The sequence below is a fragment of the Grammomys surdaster genome, unplaced genomic scaffold (genome assembly GCF_004785775.1).
Source record: "Grammomys surdaster isolate TR1022 unplaced genomic scaffold, NIH_TR_1.0 126313, whole genome shotgun sequence".
NCBI lineage: Eukaryota > Metazoa > Chordata > Mammalia > Rodentia > Muridae > Grammomys > Grammomys surdaster.
Genome location: NW_021621113.1, coordinates 17091 through 40157, shown reverse-complemented (window position 1 = coordinate 40157; position 23067 = coordinate 17091). Strand labels below are relative to the sequence as shown.

At 37.7% G+C, this 23067-nt stretch overlaps 1 protein-coding gene across 2 annotated transcripts in view; it reads left to right on the top strand.

Annotated features, from left to right (window-relative positions):
• Window positions 1–23067, top strand: part of Zmym4 (zinc finger MYM-type containing 4) — a 110022-nt gene that overhangs the window by 71285 nt on the left and 15670 nt on the right. Inside the window, exons 16-25 of one of the 2 annotated variants that reach the window (XM_028759700.1) lie at window positions 1046–1186; window positions 1882–1913; window positions 2823–2967; window positions 5811–5929; window positions 7672–7843; window positions 11314–11367; window positions 12162–12341; window positions 12739–12833; window positions 19017–19188; window positions 19551–19646. In XM_028759700.1, the coding sequence (XP_028615533.1) occupies window positions 1046–1186; window positions 1882–1913; window positions 2823–2967; window positions 5811–5929; window positions 7672–7843; window positions 11314–11367; window positions 12162–12341; window positions 12739–12833; window positions 19017–19188; window positions 19551–19646 (1206 nt within the window). Of the gene's footprint in view, window positions 1–1045; window positions 1187–1875; window positions 1914–2822; window positions 2968–5810; window positions 5930–7671; window positions 7844–11313; window positions 11368–12161; window positions 12342–12738; window positions 12834–19016; window positions 19189–19550; window positions 19647–23067 lie in introns of both variants that reach the window. The other variant, XM_028759699.1, reaches the window with a different exon arrangement.

The following is a 23067-nucleotide window of genomic DNA, read 5'->3' as shown; positions in this document are numbered from 1 at the left end:
TCAGTTGATTGAGAGAGACAGGACTTCTCTGTCTAAGAGAGTCCTAGCTGTCCTGGACTAGGCTGGTCTTAAACTCATAGAGATTCACCTACCTCTGCCTCTGAGTGCTGGGACTAAAAGCTTGCACTACCGTACCTGGCAGGCAAATTTAATTGTAGCTTTCTCTCAGAATACTGACTCAGTCCTACTCAGTTTTCTGGAAAAGTGTGATATTTACAATTTTAAAATTCTGTATACACCTTGTCTTCTATAATGAAAGATTTCAGATTGCTTGTAGGAAATGAAATGAAGACTGAATCACATGGACCTCTAAATATACCACAAACAATGCACACGCGCGCGCGTGCACACACACACGCACACACACACGCACACACATATATATATATAGTCAGGTTAAGGAGGTGATCAAGGCTTTAAGCAGAACATGAGCCATATAGTGAGTTTGAGGCCAGCCTAGGTTACATAGTAAAGGAGGCCTGTGTCAATCAACAACTATGTACATATTTAGGGCATAAAAATCTTAGAAGCTTTGTGATTTGGAGCACAAATTAGTGCCGCTTTGAAACCCAGAAGAGTCCAAGTCTAGTACTCTTGTGAGGAGAAGCAAGGGCCTACTCTAGAACCTTCTTACAAAGTCCTTCACTTATGAAGGTAAGATTTCAGAAACATCTTTGTCTTATATTCTCATTAAATCTACTTTGTGATTGTCATTGGTTGGAATTGTGCCTTTGGACATTTTTGTTGGTTTTAAGTGAGATTGATGCATTTCCATACAAAGGTAAAGTGCATGAGGAACTTTTAAGTTTCATTAATCAAAAACTAGCAATCATTGCAGTAATTTAAGTGGGAAAGAAAAGGCATTACACTTGATCTTAACCAAAAGGCCAAGAAATGATAAAACAAGCCTCGTTATTTCTGAAGTTTCTCTGCTCCATAGCAACTTACTCAATCCTGGAAACATGGGTGTCCTTTGAGCTGTTGCTTTCTATGTAAAACATAAATAAATTATATGAGCTTTGTTCTTTTCTTCTCTTTTAACCAGCAAGTATTTCCATGGTTCAAGCTGCTTCTGCAGGGCCCCCCTCCCTCAGAAAAGATTCAACTCCAGTTATTGCTAATGTGGTATCTTTAGCAAGTGCTCCTGCTGCTCAGCCCACAGCAAACGCCAACAGCGTCTTACAAGGTATAGCTTGATTTGAACTGCCTTTCTTACTACTTGAATTAAATATTGGATGTGATAGGTTATTTCTCCACTGGGAAAATGAGCCAATTCTCCACTGGGAGAAAAAAAGCCATATTAGAATATATTAAAGGCAGGTCAATTGGGAAGCTGCTCTCAGGTGAATTCACTGACACCCCCTACCCCCAAAGACCAAGACAAAGGAAGTCACCATAGGGGTGATCGAGGAGTGGTTAGAAAGAGGGAAAGGGTACACATGTAAGGGAAGGGGCAAGATCCATAATGCCTGGATTCTATAGATAAGAGCATCTGGAGGAAAGACAGTCCATCCCCTTGGCTGGAAAGTTCAGGGTTGGAGGCAGGGTATATACCAGGTAGGGACTGAGGAATGCTGGGAGAACCTGGAGGCCAATTCTGCTTTGAGATGTAAAATACACACCTTAATCCCTTGTCCCAGGGTCCTAAACCAAACTGTATGGAGCTCTTGTATGGAGCAACACTAATGTGCACCCCACTGTCTTCACAAGTTCCCCATCTTTTTTTCTTGTTTTATACTTTCAAGTTTACTGCTTTCTTTTACTGAATTAAGTGGAAAGTTGCATATCATCATGACTAGTGATTATGGGCTGATAATTGGCTTTAATACTGATGTTTAAATTTAAAGATCCTAAATTTTTGTTTGTTCTATTAAGGTGCAGTTCCAACAGTAACAGCGAAAATCATTGGGGATGTAAGTTAACTTGGTGTTATTATATTTTTCATGTCTGTATATTACATAATAGGTCTGAGCTAATATACTCTATTGAGGAATAGAATTGTTTATGAATACAGTTTCTATTATCTAATCAGGTCTTTTATATACCTTTATTTCTCTGAATGCTTAGTAGTTACTTTTATATAATTAATTACTGAAGGTTCTTTAAAATTATGCATAATTAAAGCAGATGTACTGATGCTGGTCATGTAATCTTAGAGACTGTTTTGGGGGTTGTTAACACCCACACTTGAGCCTCTTCGCTCCCATTCCATGCTAGTCATACTATATATAATTTTTTTTCTACTCGATAATGTCTACGTTGTCTCTTAAGTGAAGAATAAAGAAAATAATGAACAAAACATATGATGAAACAGTGATATTTCTTGAAAGTGTTCCTAGCCTCTGGGATAATTTTTATGTTTGAGTTACTTTTTATTTTTATTTTTTATTTTTGGTGACAAACTCTATACCCCTGAACTGTAGTTTTAGCCCTTCAAGTTACTTTGAGTGATCACAAGTGAGTCCATAAATGTTGGTTACATCCTCTAAGCCTGTCTTAGCCTCTAAGTCAGTCAGGAAATAACAATTCTTATTTAAAACTCCCCATTGTACTGATTATCAGTGTTTTACAATAAACTTGTTGGTATTTTTCTTGATAAGCAAATATAGTAAGTACATTGAATTAGTTGATAGTCATTAAGTTATTCTTTGGTTACTATCAATATTTCAGGCATATGATAGATTTGGTTTATTTACTAGCATATTTACATGTTGGTTCTTCTATGTAATTCTAATGATAAGTCTTTTAAAGTTGAAATTTTTCTAATTACTCAAAACATTTTGAAAATCCTTTGGTTTCTGATTTTTTTTTTTTTTAACTAGGCAAGTACTCAAACAGATGCCCTGAAACTTCCACCTTCCCAGCCTCCAAGGCTTTTGAAGAACAAAGCTTTATTGTGCAAACCCATCACACAGACTAAAGCCACCTCATGTAAACCACATACCCAAAACAAAGAATGCCAGACAGGTATGTTTCTTGGGATCTGTTATTTTATTTAGGGCAAGGGAATGTAGCATCTGATTACCTCGAGTACACTGTTTCCTTCTTATATGGATTGCTCAGTGTAGTTTGCACAGTTTGCCTGTGAATAAGATATTTCTCTGTCTGAGGCTTAATAAGTTAGCTCAAATAAAAGTCAATTCATATACTATGAACACTTTAGAATAATGTAGACAGGATTTGAATTCAGAGATGTATTTGTTTTTAAATGTGTTATTAAGTTTACACAAATTAATAATATCTTACTTTTTCATTTGTGTATGTGTTCATTTAGTGGTATGTATATAGCTTTATGCTTCTTGGCATGTAACACCTATCCCCGTTCCCTCCTACTGTTTTAAAAAGTCAGTTGCATTGGTGGTGGTGGTACATACTTTTAATATCAGCACTTGGGGCAGAGGCAGGTAGATCTCTGAGTTCGAGGCCAGCTTGGTCTACAGAGTGAGTAAGTTCCAGGATAGCCAGGGCTACACAAAGAATCTCCGTCTCAAAAAAAAAAAAAAAAAGAAGTCATTTGCACTACGGGTGGTGGTGCATACTTTCAGTCTTAGCATTTATGAGGAAGCAGATAGAGCTCTGAGTTTGAGGCCAGCTCTGTAAGTTATCTGAGGTAGAGTGATAAGGATCCCAGTGTTTTTTGTCTGTCAGTTTTTGGGTACAACCTTCATCTTGTGAATGAAAGCTGATTGAAACATAAGCTTCTTCTTGGCCCCTTCAGGAATTCGTTTGTTTTTACTATTTTATGTATCTGAGTGCCCTGCTTATGTGTATATATGTGTACTATGTGCATATACCTGGGGCGCATGGAAGTCAAAAGGACTTTGGATCCTCTCTGAAAGGAATTAGAGACATTTGTGAGCTTTCATGTAGGTATTGTGATTTGAATCTGAGCAACAAGTGCTTTTAATTGCTAAACCAACTCTCCAGCTCCTCCTATTGAGTTTTCAAAACTTTAACTGGCTGTTGAGAGTACAGAGAAGTCCATATAGACACAGCCAGTCAGAATTTTGCAGTCGTTTCAAGTTGTACTAAGCTGAGCTTAAGTGCTGAAGCAGGTAGAGATTTTAATAGTTTTTTGAAGAAATATTTCTGTTTGTTTTCCATACTCAAGGCAGTTGCCCAAGAATTACTCTTTTATATAGTCATCATCTTCTTTGATTGTTTGCTTGTGTTTAGATAGCTTCTTTTGCTGCCAACCGTAAATTCCAGAGTTTTTAAAGTAGAAAAGAATCCTAGATGCAAAGTTGTCATCCTGTAGGCTGTTAATCCTGAAAAAGATGCACACAAGTTAACTGAGACCTACTTAGGATGTTCCTTTCTGTGGAGTTGAAAACTCATCCTTTGTCTTACCTGCATGGGCATCCATGTGTCATGGTGAGCGTATAGAGGTCAGAGGGCAACTTGGTTCCTGGGAATTCTCATCATAGTTTTTGAAGTATCTTCTTATTATTTTCCACAATGGCTATACTAATTCATAGTGCCCACCAGGATGTTAGAGAGTCTCCCTTTCTCTGTGCTTACCAGGATTTTTTCCCTTCTTTTTTGATAGTAATCATTCTCAAAGGGATAAGAGGGTATTTTAATTTTTTAAAATTTATTTTTATTTATGTATTTGTGTGCCTTCTCACCTGTATGTGTGCACCAGTTACATGCAAGTGTCAGCAAAAGCCAGAAGAAGGTATTGAGTTCTCTGGAACTCAAGTTACAGATATGAGACCCCTGATATAGGTGCTGGGAACTAAACCCAGGTCTGTTGTAGGAACAGCAAGTGTACTTACCTGCTGAGCTGTCTATCTAGCCCTGTCATTATAATTTTGACAGACAGTTCTCTGGTGATCATTATTAACATTGAATTTTTTTTTATTGGCATAGTCACTGTTTGTCATTATAATGAAATACCAAAGGCAGATAATTTAAACAGAAATGGTTTATTTAGCACCTAATTTTGGAAATTATTACACAATGTTTGGGGATACAATTTCTTGGCTCTTGTTACCCTATGCTGTGGGTTACGTAGATGTGAATATCTTTGGGAACAAGCAACTGATTCCTTCTTTACCAAGAACAGATCAACTAATACCCTATACTTCCTAAGAAGAGTATGGTCCCTCACCTCCTTGACCTTAGGTTCTCCTAAAGGTTCTACCATCCATCAGCAACACCACGTGGACAATGTGAGACCATTTGACCACTTATAAATCAGGTTATTTGTTTGTTTGGTTTTTTTTTGCTGTTTATTTGTTTGAATTTCTCCTGTATTCTAGATATTAATCCCCTGTCAAATGTATAGTTTGCAAATATTTTTTGCCATTTTGTAACTTATACCTTCTCTTACTTAGCTCCTGGATTGCTTCTGTATATAACATTTTGAATTTGATGTAGTTTCTCTGGATGGAGATATATATATATGTGTTTTTGTTTTGGGGGTCATACCTTTAAGATAAAAACCTTTTCTCAGAACAGTATACTGAATTTTTTTTTATTATCTAATACTTTAATTATTTTGCTTGTCTTGCATTAAAATCTCTTATTCATTGTGAATCTTTTTTCCTTTTTCTTGTCTTTTTTTTTTTCCTCTTTTTTCTCCCAAATTTAGTTTTTTGAGCCAGGGTTTCTCTGTGTAGCCCTGTCTGTCTTGAAATCACTATGTAGACCAGGCTTGCCTCAAACCTGGAGATCCATTTGCCTGTGCCTCCCAAGTGCTGGGATTAAAGATATATCACCACTGCTTGGAGCAAATTCTTTTCTTTTAAGATGGATGTCACTAAGTTATTTCTAACTCATTTTTTCTATATGTGCTTTTTCATTAGAAGACACTCCACGTGAGCCCCAGGTTATGGTGGTACCCATCCCTGTGCCAGTGTTTGTTCCCATACCTCTCCATCTTTACACCCAGTATACTCCTGTCCCCTTTGGGATTCCAGTTCCTGTGAGTAATCATTTAGAGATTAAACCTAATTTAGCTTGCATTTTCCTCATTTTAGATGTCATACTTGTTGGTTAAATATACCTAATTTTGGTTGGCTGCTGTTACATTGCCTTTGTTACTTACTTATTTCAGAGAGTGTAGGCATTTTCCTTTACTCATACCTTATCTTCTGAAAGAGTGTTATGATGTAGCATGGTGTCTCACACCTGTAATCCCAGTACTTGTGAGGCTGAGGAAGGAGGATTTGTGCTCCAGGCCAGTTTTGGCTGGAGTGAGACTGCCTCAACATAACACAAACAAGGACTGGGGAGTCAGAGGACCTGGGTTTGAGTCACAGCACCCATGTAGTGGCTCACCTACTTGTAACTCCAGTTCCAGGAGATCTACTGCCTTCCTCTGATCTCCGTGGTCACTAGACATGCATGTGGTAAACAGACATACATGCAAGGAAAATATTCATACACACAAAGTGAGTGTGAAAGCAGCTAAAGAAAAAAAGAAAAAGTTAGTTTTGAGATCATTCAAATAGAAAAGAAAAATCAAAACTATTTATGTGAGAATTCTAAATTCTGGGCCAGCAAAGTGGTTGAATTGGTAATGGTGCTTGCTGTTTAGTCTAGCTAGCCTGATCATCTGAATTCAATCCCTAGAACCTACATAAAGGTAGAAGGATCAAAGTGACTCCATACATTGTCCTCTGACTATGGCAAATATATCCACCCGAAGAACATACTAAAAAATAATAACACTATTAATAATAGTAATCCTACTAATAATAATAATAATGACAAAACAAAAATTAAGAGTTCCGAACTGTAGCAGAGGTAAAAGAACATTCCTGTCATTATTTCTTACTTTCTTTAAAATATATTGACAGTTCTGAAATGAAACTGATTTTTATGTTATAGGTTTATTCTTTTGAAGGACTCAGAAGCACTTTGTTGAATGTCTAGAAAAGTTCTTAGTAGTTGTTGTTTTGTTTTTAATAATTATTTTTGGTTTTCAGACAGTGCCACTAGGTAGCTCTGGCTGGTTGCAGATGTAAAATGTATGTACTCTGTAAACCAGACTGGCTTCAAATTTCAGAGGTCCACCTGCCTCTCCTTCTTCCATCTGCTGGCTTTAAGGCATGTGCCACTATGTGCAGTTTGCTTACTAGAGTTTTGTTTTTGTTTTTTTTGAGACTGGGTTTCTTTGTGTATCCCTGGCTGTTCTAGAACTCTCTCTGTAGACCAGATTGGCCCTGAACTCAGAGAGCTCTATCTGCCTCTGCCTTTTGTTTGCTGGTATTAAAGATGTGTACCACCACCACCTGGCTTAGATTTTTATTTTAATCATTCTAGTCTAATAAAAATGAACTACTAAGACTCCTAAGTCTTAATCAGTGAGAATATCCCCCCTACCCCCATTATTTTAGTACTTACATCATTACACAGATTCGGACAAGAAATCTATTGTGTAGGAAACTCTCAGGCTGGGGAGACAGCACACTTGGCATAGTACTTGCTATAAAAGCCAGGCATAGTTGCGCACACCTATAATCCCAGTGTTTGAAAGTTAGAGACAGGAAGATTCCTGGAGCTTTCTGGCCAGCCTCTCTAGCCCATCTCCCATTTCTGTGTTCAGTGGCAGACCTTGTCTCATAAAAAATAAGATAGTGAACAACTGAAAAAGATAACTGCTGTGTACCCCTACCCCCCCACATGGGAAACATAAGAAAACTTCAGTCCTTGTTCTTTCAGATGCCTGTTCCCATGTTTATTCCATCCTCTATGGATAATGAAGAGAAAGCCACTGAAGGCATTGAAGACATAAAAGAGAAACTTGCCACGCATCCATTTGAAGCAGATCTCCTTGAGATGGCAGAAATGATTGCGGAAGATGAAGAGAAGGAGAAGACTTTATCCCAGGGAGGTTGGTGTAATCTTTAAAATATTTTTTTTGAGCTCACTTACAATTTTATCATTTTCTTGTATTAGAAGTAGCATTAAGTTTTATATTATCTTTATATTTTTTCATTACATTCAAACCTATGTTCCATGCTCAAGAATCCTTAATATATAATCCCCTGCATGCTGATGTTGGCTAATTAGAAGCATAGGACAGAAGCCCTGTTGTCTTGGTTACCTATAGAAAAGTCTGATCTGTTAGTTGGAATAAGGATGAGGATAATAGATGATGTTATTGATGTGTGTTCCTCACAGTCTAGACAAAGTCCTAGTGTAGTGTGTGTGTTGCTGCATTTAGTCTTCAGCACCAGCCTGTGAAGGGAGTATTGGTTATCTTATATTTCTCATCTGCCAGGAGCCTCCAGGCCTGGAGAAGATAGTGGCAGGGGCACAGAGTAGGACTCTGGTGATGGCTTTAAAGTCTGAGTGTCTCAGGGCTTTCTGGCTCTCTGGCCTGTACTGAAATGCTGATGATAACTTCTAAAAAGTCCTAAAAATGTCTTGCTCCTTCTGAGGGAGAGACTGCAGTAGGCTTGGGTGATTAACACCTGGAGCCTAACAGAGGAGGATTGTGGCCTTTGTTCTATCTCAGCAGAAACTGCTGGACTCTAACTTATGCCTGCTAGTTTGAGGTCACAGGAAGAAAAGACACTTAGAGAAGTTATCATAGAGTTTATTACTAAGGGTAAAAAGTTTCCTACCAAACGTATCTAAGGGGAAAAGTGGAAGGATCCTATTCGGGGAAAGGGAAAATTTTTACTCTATCTGGGGAACGGAAAAAAATTCTATCTCTATTCTATCCATCTATTCTGTCTGTCTCTCATCTCTTTGTCCTCAGTACTTATACATCTTTCAGAGCACATGATCACATGTTACAAAGTTCATCATGAGTTCACACCAAAAATCAAATCATAAATTGAAGTAGAAGTTTACAACAGAGAATGTTTATATGCATATCCATTAGGAGTAATTATTTGGCTAAACATCCATCACCTGTCTAGCTCCACAGGTTCACTGAAGGTTTAAAACTATAAGTTATTAGTGAAGTTTTGTATAGATGAACCCAGGCAATATTTTATCTTCTGTCCTAGCATCTATAATAAATCGTGAGTTCCCTTTTAATGACCTTTGATTAATTGTTTTGTTTTGCAACCTCTTGGAATGTGCTCTGAGCAGGAGAAAGTCTGGTTACTATCTAAGAGCAATTAACTAGTGACACTTGGGAGACTGGCAGAGTTCTCATCGTGGTATTGACTATCAGAAAAGGACCTAATAGCAGTCCCATTATAAAAGAGCTTAATAATCATTGATATAATTTTAGAAATTCTTCTAGGATCATCATTAAGACTTAAGAAGTCATCTATTTGTCTATAAAGCATCACTGCAAGACAGTACATCTTCATGGATCTGCAGAGATCTACTCCAAAAGGGTGTGCTATTGTTAGTGATTGTTACATATGTTTAATAATAATAGGAAAAGCATATTAATAGCAGGAATCTTTCCTAAAACAAGTCCCTTACAACCTTGCTGAATGAGGCCTCACTTGTCGCAGATTATATAGTAATCCAAGGCAAGCCATTTCAGGATGATCACCTGATAATTATTAGCTTGTCCCATTATGGCTCTTGACACTCATCTTAAAATTGAGTATTAGTTTTGTACTGGTTATATAGCTAGGAAATGATAGAAGCAGAATTTGGCCCGCAAAACACATAATTAAACAGAACTTTACTGATCTATATTCCAGGAAGCTTTCTAACCTTGATTCTACCTTCTTAATTTGTGATTGCAGGAAGAAGTAGAAAAAAATAGTTGTTGAAATGTGAAGCACAAAATCGCTTTCATATGTCATGAGTGAACTAAGAATGTTCTTTGTGGTTTTTGAGCCAAATAACCATTTTTTTTTCCTTTTCCTCAGTCACTGGTAGATTTTTAACAGCTAGTGCGGTTTTGAGGTTTTTATTTGTTTTTAGAAGTAGTATCTCATGTGGCCCAAACTGGTCTTAAACTGCTGATCCTTCCAAACCTCACTCCCTACTGCTATAACCATCATCATGGACCACCATGTCCAGCTAACTGTTGGGTTTGATTTTGCATAATAGGTAATAGAAAAAAATTTCACCATTATTACATATCAAGAAACAATGTGAACTTCACTGTTACATTGCTATCAGGCTTGGGTCTTCTAAGATTTGTTTTGGTTTTAATTATGTGCAAGTGTGTATGTTTATGTCTTGCATTGGTTTGTGCACTTAAGTTCGATGCCTGAGGAAGTCAGGAGCATCCCCTGGAGGTAGAGTTACAGGCATTTGTGAGCTGCCTACCTAGTGTGGATGCCTAGCATCAGGTCACCTGCAAGAACATAATGTGCAGACCACCAAGTTTGTGACTTGTACATAGTGTCATCTTTTTATCAGTATTTCTTATGTACTTTTTCTTTAATGTATTATCTTACAGTTCTAATTCATTTGGCACTGAATGTCTTAGAATATAAGAATATTATTTCTATGCTTGAACAGGTTTTAACTTCTGATAGTATATTTAATTTAATAATTAAATTAATTCAACTTTTTAAAAAACTTATTTTAAATTGTCCTTTTATAGGTAGGTGTGGCAGCAAATACCCATTACTTTAATACGTTAGGGGTGAGGCAAGAGATTCACGTAGTCAGTCTGAGCTGTAATGTCTTGGTAATGTAATTTCAAAAACTAGTTATATCCAACAGGGGGCGGGGGTGACTTCTGTCACATTACTATTTAACATTCATTGGGTTCTTCGTTTTACAGATGGAGAGCTTTGCCTTTGTCTATCACTGAGTCAGAAAAGCTTTAGGAAATAAGCTAGCATCAAGACATACACTTGCGTTACTTTAGTGTAGGTAAAATGAAATGGATAAGAAATATGGGAGGAGAGAAGGATTTGGGACTAATTTTTCTTTGATTTTTATTGAAAAAGCAAAAGCCAAAGGTTTTTGTAAGTAAGCTGAGAGAGCATCCTTTTCTATGCTGACTTTCTGAACTTCATTTCAAATACCTCGTCACTGAATTGTGTCGTCATCAGCACCAGCTCTGTGTGCTTAATGCTCACGTAACAATTACTTCTAAGTCTGTTGGCCTTCAGAGGCAAGTGGAAAAGGCATATTTGAATGGAACAGTTTGTCATTTTTTCATGAATGTGTAGTAATATGAAAGGATTTCCAATGTAAAAACAAGACATCATGAAAAGTGAAGCCCTTTTCACTGTGGCTTCTCACATGATGTCCAGAAGGGTAGTCAGTGCTGACAATGTGAATGACCGAGCTGCTTTTATTACGTGTTTGAGTATATGATGAAGCGGGCTGTGTGTGGAGACATCTGGTTGCCTAGAAGCCTCTACTGAGTAGTGCTGATCAAAGCCGCATCATGTGAGATTTGTCTGCTTTTTTTTTCTTTAGAATCTCAAACTTCTGAACAAGAACTCTTTCTAGACACCAAGATATTTGAAAAAGGTTTGTAGTTATTAATATATTTTAGTTTTTAGAAATACTATCCCCTGCTAACAATAGAAACTCATAAGAGTATCCTTGGGCTTAGTATTTTATAATTTTACCTAGTTTGTGAGGGACAAGAATTGACTATCATGCTAATTTGTAATACAAATAATAACAACTACCTCAAATATTTTAAAATTTGAGATGATGCATTGTAGTATTTATTAAGAATATGAATCTAATTCTGTGAAACTGTTAAAGAAGTTACTTGATTCTTTGCCCATTTTGTGTGTGTGCATGTGTGTGTGTGTGTGTGTGTGTGTGTGTGTGTGTGTATGTTGCTTCCTCACAGAAGCATCTGGATCAGAGAACTGCACAAGTAAATGTAGCTATACATGTATGTGATCAATGTGTATTAAGGTTAGAAGACATCTGTGGCTATCTTTCCTCAGACACCTCCTGATTGAAATAAACAAAGCCTTTTTTTTTCCTCACTGGTCTGGAACTAGCCAAGTAGGTTAGTCTAGCTGTCCAGCAAGTTCCAGGAATTTACCTGTTTTAGGTGCTGGGATTACATCCTGACATCATGTTTCCCCTTTTTTCTTTTTTAAAATGGGTTATGGGGATCAATCTCAGGGCCTCTTGCTTACATAGGAAATACTCTACCAATGAAATTCTCTCTCTAACCACAGTTACTTTATTAGTTGTGTCCTAATAATTATCTTCTAACCGTATTTTGGTTTTTAGGATGTAGGAGTTCAGGAGAGTTTCTAAATATGTCAAGAGAGCATGTTTGGTTTCTTCATTTTCAGACCAAGGAAGTACATATAGTGGTGATCTTGAGTCAGAGGCAGTATCAACTCCGCATAGCTGGGAAGAAGAGCTGAATCATTATGCCTTAAAGTCGAATGTTGTGCAAGATGCTGACTCAGAACTGAAACAGTTCTCAAAAGGGGAAACAGAACAAGATCTGGAGGCAGACTTTCCGTCAGGTTTGTACAGCTTAGACTACTGAAGGTCATCTATTTCAGAAGATTGGGAGAGCTTCAAGTTTCCATTATTAAGCAGTTGTGAAGTGTTAGGGATTATGTAGGGCTGAAGAGTTTTCTGCCTTTATAAATGTGAATATCTGTTACAAGGTTCTTGTATGTGATTAATTTGATTGTTTGCAATTTTTCAAGACCTTTTCAACAATAACCATTTATGGTCATTTTCCTTGCTAAGGACCGTTTCATTCATATGTGAAAATCCTTTGTGTATCTTAAGTATATAAAAGAAACTCTTTTATCACAAAGACTAGACTGATGATTACTAATACTTGTTTTCTGATTTCTCTTTAAGTCTGCGTATTGCGTACCTCACATTGTGCTTTTTTGCTGTTTTTTATAGAATCTTTTGACCCCCTTAATAAAGGACAGGGAATACAGGCACGTTCTCGAACAAGACGAAGACACAGAGATGGCTTCCCCCAGCCCAGACGACGAGTAAGTAGAAGCATAATTTTATAGTTTGTGTTCTTTGTTTTAGCAGTATTTATTAATTTTCTGTTGTCAAAGTTTTGTAGCAGCCCAAATTAAGTATTTTCATTCTTTTTTTTTTGTTTTTAGTTTTTTAGTTTTCTTGTTTTTGTTTCTTAGTGTTAAAAAAACAAACAAAAAGTAACCCCAAAAAACCATACCATTTATTATATATTTCTTTCAATCAGGAAGTTTTCTTTGGTTTGATTTATTACTTTAAAAAGCTTTTATGAGGTCTAGAGAGATAGGTCAGTGTTAAAGAGCACTTGTTGCTCTTACAGAAGACCAAGGTTTTATTACCAGCACCCACATGACAGTTCACAACTATCCGTTACTCCAGTCCCAGAGGATCTGGATCTCATCTTCTGGTCTCTACAGACATTGCATAAATGTAGGTGCAGGCAAAATACCCATAAACATAAATAAAACTGGCAGGGGAGCTTTTTATAATATTTTTTGAAGGGCCAGTGAGATGGTTTTAGAGGGTAAATTAAAGGTGCTTGTTCCCAGGTTTCATAACCTGAGTTGGAACCTTGGGAATCACCTAGTGAAAGGAGCCATATGACTCCTCTAAATTGTCTTCTGAACTTACCACACATTTAGACCGTAGCATATACAGGCCTATATTTGTCCACATGCATATGTGTACATGCACACAGACATAATAAAAAGTAAATAAATGTAAGGTAGCTTAATAATCCAGACACTGGAGAAATGACTCCGCAATTAAGAGCTCCTATTGTTCTTGCAAAGAACCTGCTACCCCAGGGGATCCAACACTCTTTTCTGGATTCCAGGGACACCTTCACAAACATGAACTTAGCCACACATACATATTATTAAAAATAATCTAAAGTTTTTAGTCCCAGCACTTGGGAGGCAGAGGCAAGAGGATCTCTGAGTTTAAGACTAACCTGGTTTACAAATCCAGTTCCAGGACAGCCAAGATTACATAGAGAAACCCTGTCTCAAAAAATAGACAGACAAAAACAGAAAAACAAAAATTGAAATTTTCCATTTAAAGTCTCAATTTGGCTAGTTTTACAAGTTCTAATAAAAAGTTAACTTTTATATGATAAAATTACTAATTATATTCGTATAGGCCGTTTTTCATGTTAAAAGGATTTTTCCAAAAAATAAAAGCGGGAAGAGCCAAAGAGATGGCTCAGTGAGTTAAGGCACTTGCTACCTAGCCCAAGTTCAGTCCTTCCTTCCTCCTCTCCAGTTACCAGTAATCCTGAACACACAGTAGATAGAGTAGTTCATCCTTTTTATGGAACACCATTTTCACATGGTATGCTTTGATCATGCTTTCCCCTCGTGTTGCTCATAGAGTCCTCCCCAACTCTCAGCCACACCACAGAATGAAGAGTTCACAAACAAACAAAAAAAAAACCAATGAAAGGAAAATCAAAATAAACGACCAAAAGACCAAAAATAAAGTTTTTAAAAAGTTTACAAAATACAAAAATATTATGGAGTTTCTTTTGTGTTGGCCAAATGCTCCTGAGTGTACAGCCTTCTCTACAGTGTGGTTGATATACCCAGAGAGACTACATTGGTGAAGACTGACTTTTTCTTTGCCAATGGGTTTCAATTGCAGAATACTTTCTTAGTTAGTGATGGGATCCTGTGTATACTTCTCCCTCTCTGGGCTGGGACCCCCATCTGGCTTGAACCTGTACAGGTATTGTGTAAGTTGCTATAGTCTGTGAGTTCATGTTAGTTCTGTTGTGTCTGCAAGACCCTGTTTCCTTATCATCCATCACTTGTGCCTCTTAAGTTTAAAAAGAATAACCTTTTTAAAAATCGCCTCCAGTTTTTAAAATTGAGTTTTAGTTGGATTTAAGCTTAGAAGTTTGGTGGGCTTTGACAAAGGATCACTGTGCAACCATTGCTAACCCATGAACAATTACATGATATGAAAATGTCTGGTGGCTGGCGCAAGCCTTTAATCCCAGCACTTAGGAGGCAGAGGCAGGCGGATTTCTGAGTTCGAGGCCAGCCTAGTCTACTGAGTGAGTGAGTTCCAGGACAGCCAGGGCTACACAGAGAAACCCTGTCTCGAAAAACCAAAAAAAAAAAAAAAAAAAAAAAAAAAGAAACTGTCTTAGTCTTTTATAATCAGTCTTATCTCCAGATATTGACAACAACCAGTCTGTTATATAAATTGATGGAAAGTGGTACTGTTTTGCTGATACTGAAATTGTAGATAAGTAGTGTCATATAGTATTGTCTTCCTAGTTTCTCTTTTCTGACAGCAGAGAGCCTTTGAGGTTCATCCATCCCTTTTGTTTCTGAGTAGCATGCATTGTAAAAACAGACCAAAATTTGTGTCGCTGCCTAAGAAGTGATGCAAATTTTGGACTGTCTAGAGAGGTGTTAGGATGACTGTAGTGTTCATTTTAACATGAACATATGCTTTCATTTTTCTTGAGGAATAATATTTAGAAATAAAATTACTAGGTTTTATGCTAAGTATATTTTTAACTTTATGAAAGCTAACACACTGTTTGGGTGTTCTGTTTTACATTCCCACAAGCTGTGTAATATAATCTATAAGCACCATGGTTTTTGCTAACACTAGCCTGTCTAGTTTGTGGGACTGTTTGTTTGTTTTGCTCCTGGTGATAAAAGGTTAGTGAACATGTTTTCATACTTGTGAACCATCTTTGGCAAGATCTCTTAGTCTTTGTACACACCCTTTTTGGTATGCATGGTGGATGGTAGTTGTCAATGAGTTATACTCCTTTTGTTTTATATTTGTTGGTTTTGTTTGTACGTTTTTTAAGAATGAGATATTATTTTGTTGTGTTTTTTGTTGGGTGGTTGCCCTGGAAATCAACAGTATTTCTCCTTCTGCCTTCCAAAAGCTGAGATTAAATGTGAATCTCAATGATAAACCTGTATTTTTTTTAATATGGGCAAAATTTCTTTATTCAATCAGGAATTTTCTCATACGACTCATTCCTTGATTCCTTCATTGATTTTGTTGCAGGGTTTGGAGTTGAACTCAAGGCTGTGTGCACACCAGCCTAACTCTCTGTCACTAGGCTGCATTCCTGTTTCCCTTTTTCTTTCTTTTTTTGAGACAAGGTCTCATAGAACCCAGATTAGCCCTAACTGTTCCACATAGCAGAGGGCAACCTTGAACTTCCGACCCTTCTACCTCTACTTGTCCTAGTTTGCTTTCCCTTTCTGTGATATAAAACATTCTGACCAAAAGCAACTTTGGAGGAAATGATTCATTTGCTTTAGACGTACATGTCATAGTCTATCATGGAAGTAAGCCAGGGCAGGAACTCAAGGCAGGAACCTAGAGGTAACCTAGAGGTACAAACTGATACAGAAGCTGCAGATGAATGCTACTTAGTGTTTTGTTCTTCATTGCTTGCCCAGTTGGCTTTTCTAAACTCAAGACCGCCTGTTCAGTTAGGGCACCATCCCCAGTGGGGTGATCCCTCCCACATCAATTGCTAACAAAGAAAACACCCCACAGATTCGCCTACCAGCCAATTTGATGGAAACATTTCTCAAATAAGTTTCCTCTTCCCAGGTGACTCTTAACTTCTGTCACCTTGACCAAAAACACAACCAACAATTGTCTTTTCTTTGTTTTCTTAAAAATAAATTTTAATTTTGAGAAATTCTGCTTTTCTAGTTTTGATTCTTTGATAATTCATGCTTTAAAATATTCTTTCGAAAAGTCATTACCTCATAAGTGGTGGCTAAAATAATCTCTTATGTTTTGTTTTACAAGTGTCTTTATCTTTGATTTTTTCTGGTCTATTTTGACTTAATTTTTCTACATGAGTTCAACTGAAGGTCAAGGCTGAATTCTTCCTACATGGCCATCGAACTGCTACAGCATCACACATAGACAAGACTGGCTTTTCTCTCATCAAACTCTTGTTTCACTTTTCTTTAAAAGAATGCTAATCATAAAAGTTCAGTTTTGAAGTCTCCATTCTGTTATATTGCGTTTTTAAAAAATGCTTTTATACGATTAGCATGTTTCTTTTTTTAAGGAGGTTTTTTATTTTTTACGGTTATGTTTGTCTATGTATATTCATTTGTGTTCAATTTTCTGAAGAAGCTAGAGATATTAGATCCCTCTGGAGCTGGAGTTGCATGTGGTTGTGAGCTGTGTGATGTCGGTGTTGAGGCCTAAACTTGGGTCCTCTGCAAGAGCCCTACTTGTTCCTAACCACTGAGCTATTTATCTCTCTAGCCCCAAATACCAGTTTTTTAAAATTGTAGCTTTACAGTTGAGCCTCAGAGTTATCCTGGATCCATATAGATCATAGAATTGACATCTTTAGTGATTGTGCTATTTAGTCTATTAAATAGATACTATCTCCCCAGTTTATTTACTTATTTCATGTGCCAGTGTGTAGTGTATACCTGGGTGGCTTGCAACATTATATTTATTGTTCCTTGTAGGCTTTCTTTTAATTTTTCTTCAGTTTTAACCCTGGTTAGATAATGGCCTTTATCAGGTGAACTTTTTGTATCTAATGATACAGTATCTGGTTTTTGTTGTTGTTTTGTAGTCTGTGTAAATTGGTGAAATACATGGATTTTTCTTTAACTGACTTTTTCCTAATACATTCTTTTTATATAATGGTGGATTAAGTTTGACAAATGGTTTGTTAGGGTTCTAAGTTCTTTATTGCTTCTGCCTTCTCAAGCATTGGGACATGTGCCACCATATCTTGCCTTGTGAGCTGGTTTTAAATTATAAACCTGATGTCTTTGGATTTAGGTTATCTGATCTTTTTCTATTATAAGATTTTTATGTATCTTTTAACAATATGTATATGCTGGGCATTGAACTCAGGCATGCATATGAAGCAAGGGTTTCATCACTTGAGCTATATACCTGGTCCTTTTAATGATCTTTGTTTTGAGACAGATTGTCAATTAGTTGCCTAGGCTGCCATTACGTTCACTATGTAGATTAACCAAACTTGTATTTTGAGATTCTTCTAAGTCCTATACTTTTCATGTACATCACTGTAGTAAGACTTTTTTTTATGTTACCAAATTATTGATATAACAGTGTTGTATATAAGTTTGTTTTTAATTTATGTTATTTTAGTATATAAATGTTGATCTTTGTACCATATGTGTGCTTGGTACCCAAAAATTCCAGAAAAGGGCATTGGATTCCTTGAAACTGCAAAGTAGTAAGATTAAGGGAAAGGAGCTGATGTAGCCCTCCCCTCCTCAGGGCCCTCCCTCCTCAGGGCCCTCCCCTCCTCAGGGCCCTCCCCTCCTCAGGGCCCTCCCCTCCTCAGGGCCCTCCCCTCCTCAGGGCCCTCCCCTCCTCAGGGATCTGTGTGCGGTTAACAATCTATGGGCGAGGAAGTTTGCTCCTGTAGGCAACCCTAATGAAACTCATCTGGTCACTAAGAAAACAAGAAAAGAATAAAAGACAAGAAGTTAGCTGAAAAGAGGAAGAGAACCAGAAAGGGTACTGGGGAGGTGGGGGGAGGATATGTCATCTAAATACACCGTGTGCTTTGGCCTTTTGGAGACAGAGTAACACTGTCTCCAAGCCATGGCTGACTTGACCTGGCTAAGTAGATCAGGTCGGCCTGAAAATTGGAAGAATCTGCCTGCCTCTGCCTTCCACATTCTGAGATTACAGGCATGTGCCATCATGGCCAGTCTTTAGTATTATAATATAGAAAGTTTAGATTGTGGATCTTAGACTTCTAGTTTTCCTAGTTTCCTTTCCCTCCCTCCCTCTTTCCCTCTCTCCCTACTTTACTGGGGCTAGTGCCCTGAGTTTCACTTGTGCTAGGCACATGTTCTGCCTGAGCACATGCAGGACAGGGCTCTTTCACTTTCGTAAAAGCTCGGCAGTACTTTGAACATCTGCATTTGTATTACCTCCTCACAGGGTTTTATGATTTTCATTTAAAATTACAGGATTTTCTAATTTTAGCTGTAATTTCTTCCTTGATCTATGCCACACCTAAATGAACAAGATTATCTTAAAAACTATTTCAGCCCTGAATTCTGAATCTTTATGATATAAAATAAATTTTTTACTCAATAGGATAATTCTTTTTGCATCTCTGAGAACTTAGACTTAAATTTTCAAAGTAAATTTAATAGGTTGAATTTTTGGAATTCTCACAGGGGAGGAAAAAGCCTGTAGTACCTGTGGAGCCTAGGAGCCTTATTCAGGGAGCCTTGCAGGGGTGCTCGGTGTCTGGGATGACACTGAAGTATATGTATGGGGTAAACGCCTGGAAGAACTGGGTTCAGTGGAAAAATGCCAAGGACGAACAAGGAGATCTGAAGTGTGGGGGTAAGTGCTCAGTATATATTGTGTTCTGATGTGTGGATATAAGAAACAGAAACAAAGCCGGGCGGTGATGGCGCATGCCTTTAATCCCAGCACTTGGGAGGCGGAGGCAGTCAGATTTCTTTTGTGTGTGTGTGTGTGTGTGTGTGTGTGTGTGTGTGTGTGTGTTTCGGATTTCTGATTTAGAGGCCAGCCTGGTCCACAGAGTGAGTTCTAGGACAGCCAGGGCTATACAGAGAAACCCTGTCTCGAAAAAACAAAAAATAAAAATAAAAAGTCATAAATGTACTCAAAGGTGATTAGAGCTTGGTTTTACACAACCCCACTTGATTATTGTTATCTACCTGTCTTATTTGTCTCATTAGGAGGTGAACATGCCTCTGCTAGTCCGAGTTCTGACTCCTTAGGAAGTGTTCAAGACCAGGCACTCTCTCAAGAATCCTCAGAACAAGGCTGTAAAGGTAAAATTTGCTTCTGTCTCTTTGCTATAAGTTATTTATAATATAGGGGTTTAAATTTGTGTGTGTGTGTGTGTGTGTGTGTATTTTGCCCCATATGTATATCTGTAGAACATGTACATGCCTGGTATATGCAGAAGCCAGTAGAGGGCATCGGATCCCTTAGAAATAGAGCTACAGGCAGTTATGAACTGTCCTGTGGGTGTTGAGATGAGAACCTGGCTCCTCTGGAAGAGCAGTCAGTGTTTTCAACCACTGAACCATCTCTCTAACCCCTAGTAATACTGTTGATTCAAGTTTGTGAACTGACCAGATATGGCTAGGTGTGCTAGTCTCTGCACTACAAAGGAAAAAAAAGGAAGAGTTCAGGGTGATTTTCAGCTGCACAGTGAGTGAGGTCAAGGCCCCCCAAAAGAGAAAGGATGGTGAGTTGAATTTTAAAATTTAAGATTTTGAGTCTTAAGAGTAATTCATTTCATATCCCTAGTTGTAAAGAAGTTACTATGTAATGCAACTGATAATGCGTTTATAAAGCACATATAATTTTTATTTTTAAGCATATAAATAATTCCAAATAATCTAATGTATCTGTATAATAAACTATATTAAACTGTAAGGATTTTATGATATTTTATATTAAAAAAAATCAAGAAAAGACTTGCTGCTTCTGTAGAAATATTCCCTGCCATTGAGATCCCTATGTCTTTAGAAAATTTTTAAGATATATTTTATGTGTATTCATGGTTTGCCTACATTCACATACATGTACCACATGCGTGCCTGGTGGCTGAGGAGGTCAGAGAGAGGGTCAGATCCCCTGGAACTAGAGTTACAGACGCTGTTAGTTACCATATAGTTGCTGGAAAACCAAATCCAGGCGGTCTGCAAGAGCAACAAGTGCTCTTACCTACTGAGTCATCTCTCGAGTCTCAAGACCCACAATGCCCTTTAATGTTTGCTTCATTTCCGTGTCTAGCCATTTGGAGTCAAAGAATTCAAATATAGCACTCATGTACTTTAATTTTTTATTCATGTACACTTTAATTTTTTAGACTTCCATAAGTTTTCACTTTTTGTTGGTTTGATATGCTAATTTAGACTGTTTTGTGTTGTTTTTTTATTACTTTGTGTTGTATACTAATAGAGTCAGTATGGATGAAATCAGGTTTGTTTGTTTTTTAATAAAAGAGAGTTTTAACTTGGGGCTCACCATTTTAGAGGGTTAGAGTTCATGACCATCATAGTAGGCAGTATGGTGCCAGGCAGGCATGAGTATTAAAAAGCTTGTCCCCAGTTACATAACCTGGTCCAACAAGGCTGCACCCTCTAATGCTTCCCAAATAGTGCCACCAGATGGGGACCAAGCATTCAGATAAATAACCTGTAAGGACCATTTTCATTCAAGACACCATATTCTACTCCCTGGCCTCTAGGCTTGTAGGCGTATTATACTGCAAAGTGCATTCAGTCTAACTTGAAAAGTCTTCATGGTCTTTCAGTCTCAACACTGTTTCAAAGTCTCTTCTGAGACTCAAGGCAGTTTCTTAATTGTAACCTGTAAAATCAAAAAGCAAATTATGTACTTCTAATGTACATTGACACAGAATATTTATTAATGTTTCAAAAGGAAGGAAAAGAGACATATTGAAAAAATACTGAACCAAACAAAGCAAGACCAAAACCCAGCATGGCAAACTTTATAGTTGTATGTCTGATGTCAAATGGTTTAGACGGTTTCACTCTTCCAGCTTTGTTGACTCCAACACACTTCTCTCTCCTGGTCTGATGTCATTTCCTATCTGTAGCTTTAATGGCTCCAGCATGGAGTCTAATGGTGTCCTGTCCAGTGCAATCCAGGCTTTACTTTCATAGCTTTACAAAATGGCTTCTCTGGTCCTCCAGAAAGGGACTTCCCTGCCACATGCCTGACCTAAGTGTCTCTTCTTAACAGCAGAGGAAGACTGATGTCATAGTTTTTACCCTTGTATCCTTTATGACTCCAAAGCCAGGACCACATGAACAACACTGCTGTTTGCTTGGGATGGGGCTTGGCTCCCTTGCATCACATTTGCAGAAGCTTTCATTTGTTGCTCTTTGTTTGTTTGTTTATATATTTTGGTTTGGGCTTAAGATTTTCCAACTACACATTCTCTCTAACTAGTAGGTATCAGATTTTGAGTTGTATTGCTAGTAGGCTGTTCACTGGCCTTGGAGTTCACCAGTTCTGATCAGAGTCGGCGATTGTTACTTTGTGCTGTGATGAGTCACAGTCTCTATAAATCAAGTATTAACCTTTGTGCTCTAAAGGGTCTGTAAATGCCCTGCTGTTGGGAGGCTGCGCCTGTAACCGTTTCCCTGTTGTATAGCTTCCTTCACTGAGAGAGCAAAGAGAGCCAGGTGCCATAAGTCTGTAGTTCCTATAACTTCAACTATTTGGAGGGAAAGGAATGAAGAGTATTTGAGTTTACAAGTTCAATATTAGCCTTGGCGACTTAGTCAGACCCAAACTTAAAAGACAAAATGTGGGTAGAAAATGGTAGGAGTGAATGTGGACTGGTGTCTGGGCAGTGGTGACACACACCTTTAATCTAGCGCTCAGGAGGCAGAGAGAGGCAGGTAGATCTCTGAGTTCAACAGCAGCCACGGCTACACAGACTTGTAATATTGTTTTAAATTACCAAGTCTCAGTGTGATAGGCACAGGAGCTGTCCAGCCATTTCTTACCGTTTTTCCACAAAATTTGCAGGAATGTCTGTTACTCACCAGATATGCTGAGTACAGGGATGGTCCCAGGATCCTCCCTTACCTTGTGTAGAACAAACATAGAAGAATCCCAGGTGTTTGTTTTTTTTTTTTGGGAAAGTGTACGTAAGACTATTGGAATACAGAAAATCGGTGATGAAAAAGTTGATACTACACAACACAGATCAGTATATTCCAGTGGGATTTATACAAACAGGTAACTCTCCTGCTGGAAATACAATTGTTTATTTCTTCACAATCTGAATGTAACACGTGAAACTCATGCTTGGCCTAAATTTGTTCATATTTTCCTGTTCCCCAATTTCTCTGAACCATTTCGTTTAATGACCAAGCAACAGCAGTACTGTATTGAAACATTTCTAGGAGCATGATGGTCTTCTATGTCATTGGAAATATTCTATACTAAGTTCTGAGAAAGAGAAAGTTGTGCAGCACTTCCTCTGTGGATCTTCCCAGTGCTTTTAATACACTAGTAGGCCTGGGAGTTCTTTGAATTCTTCATAAGTAAATACAGTATTGGGTTTTTCAAATTTACCCGGTTTTGGTAGAAACCCAGTTTTCTCCAACTCCTATATAGAACCAGATTTCATATATCTTAAGCTGGCCTTGAGCTCTGTGTGTGTGTGTGTGTGTGTGTGTGTGTGTGTGTGTGTGTGTGTGT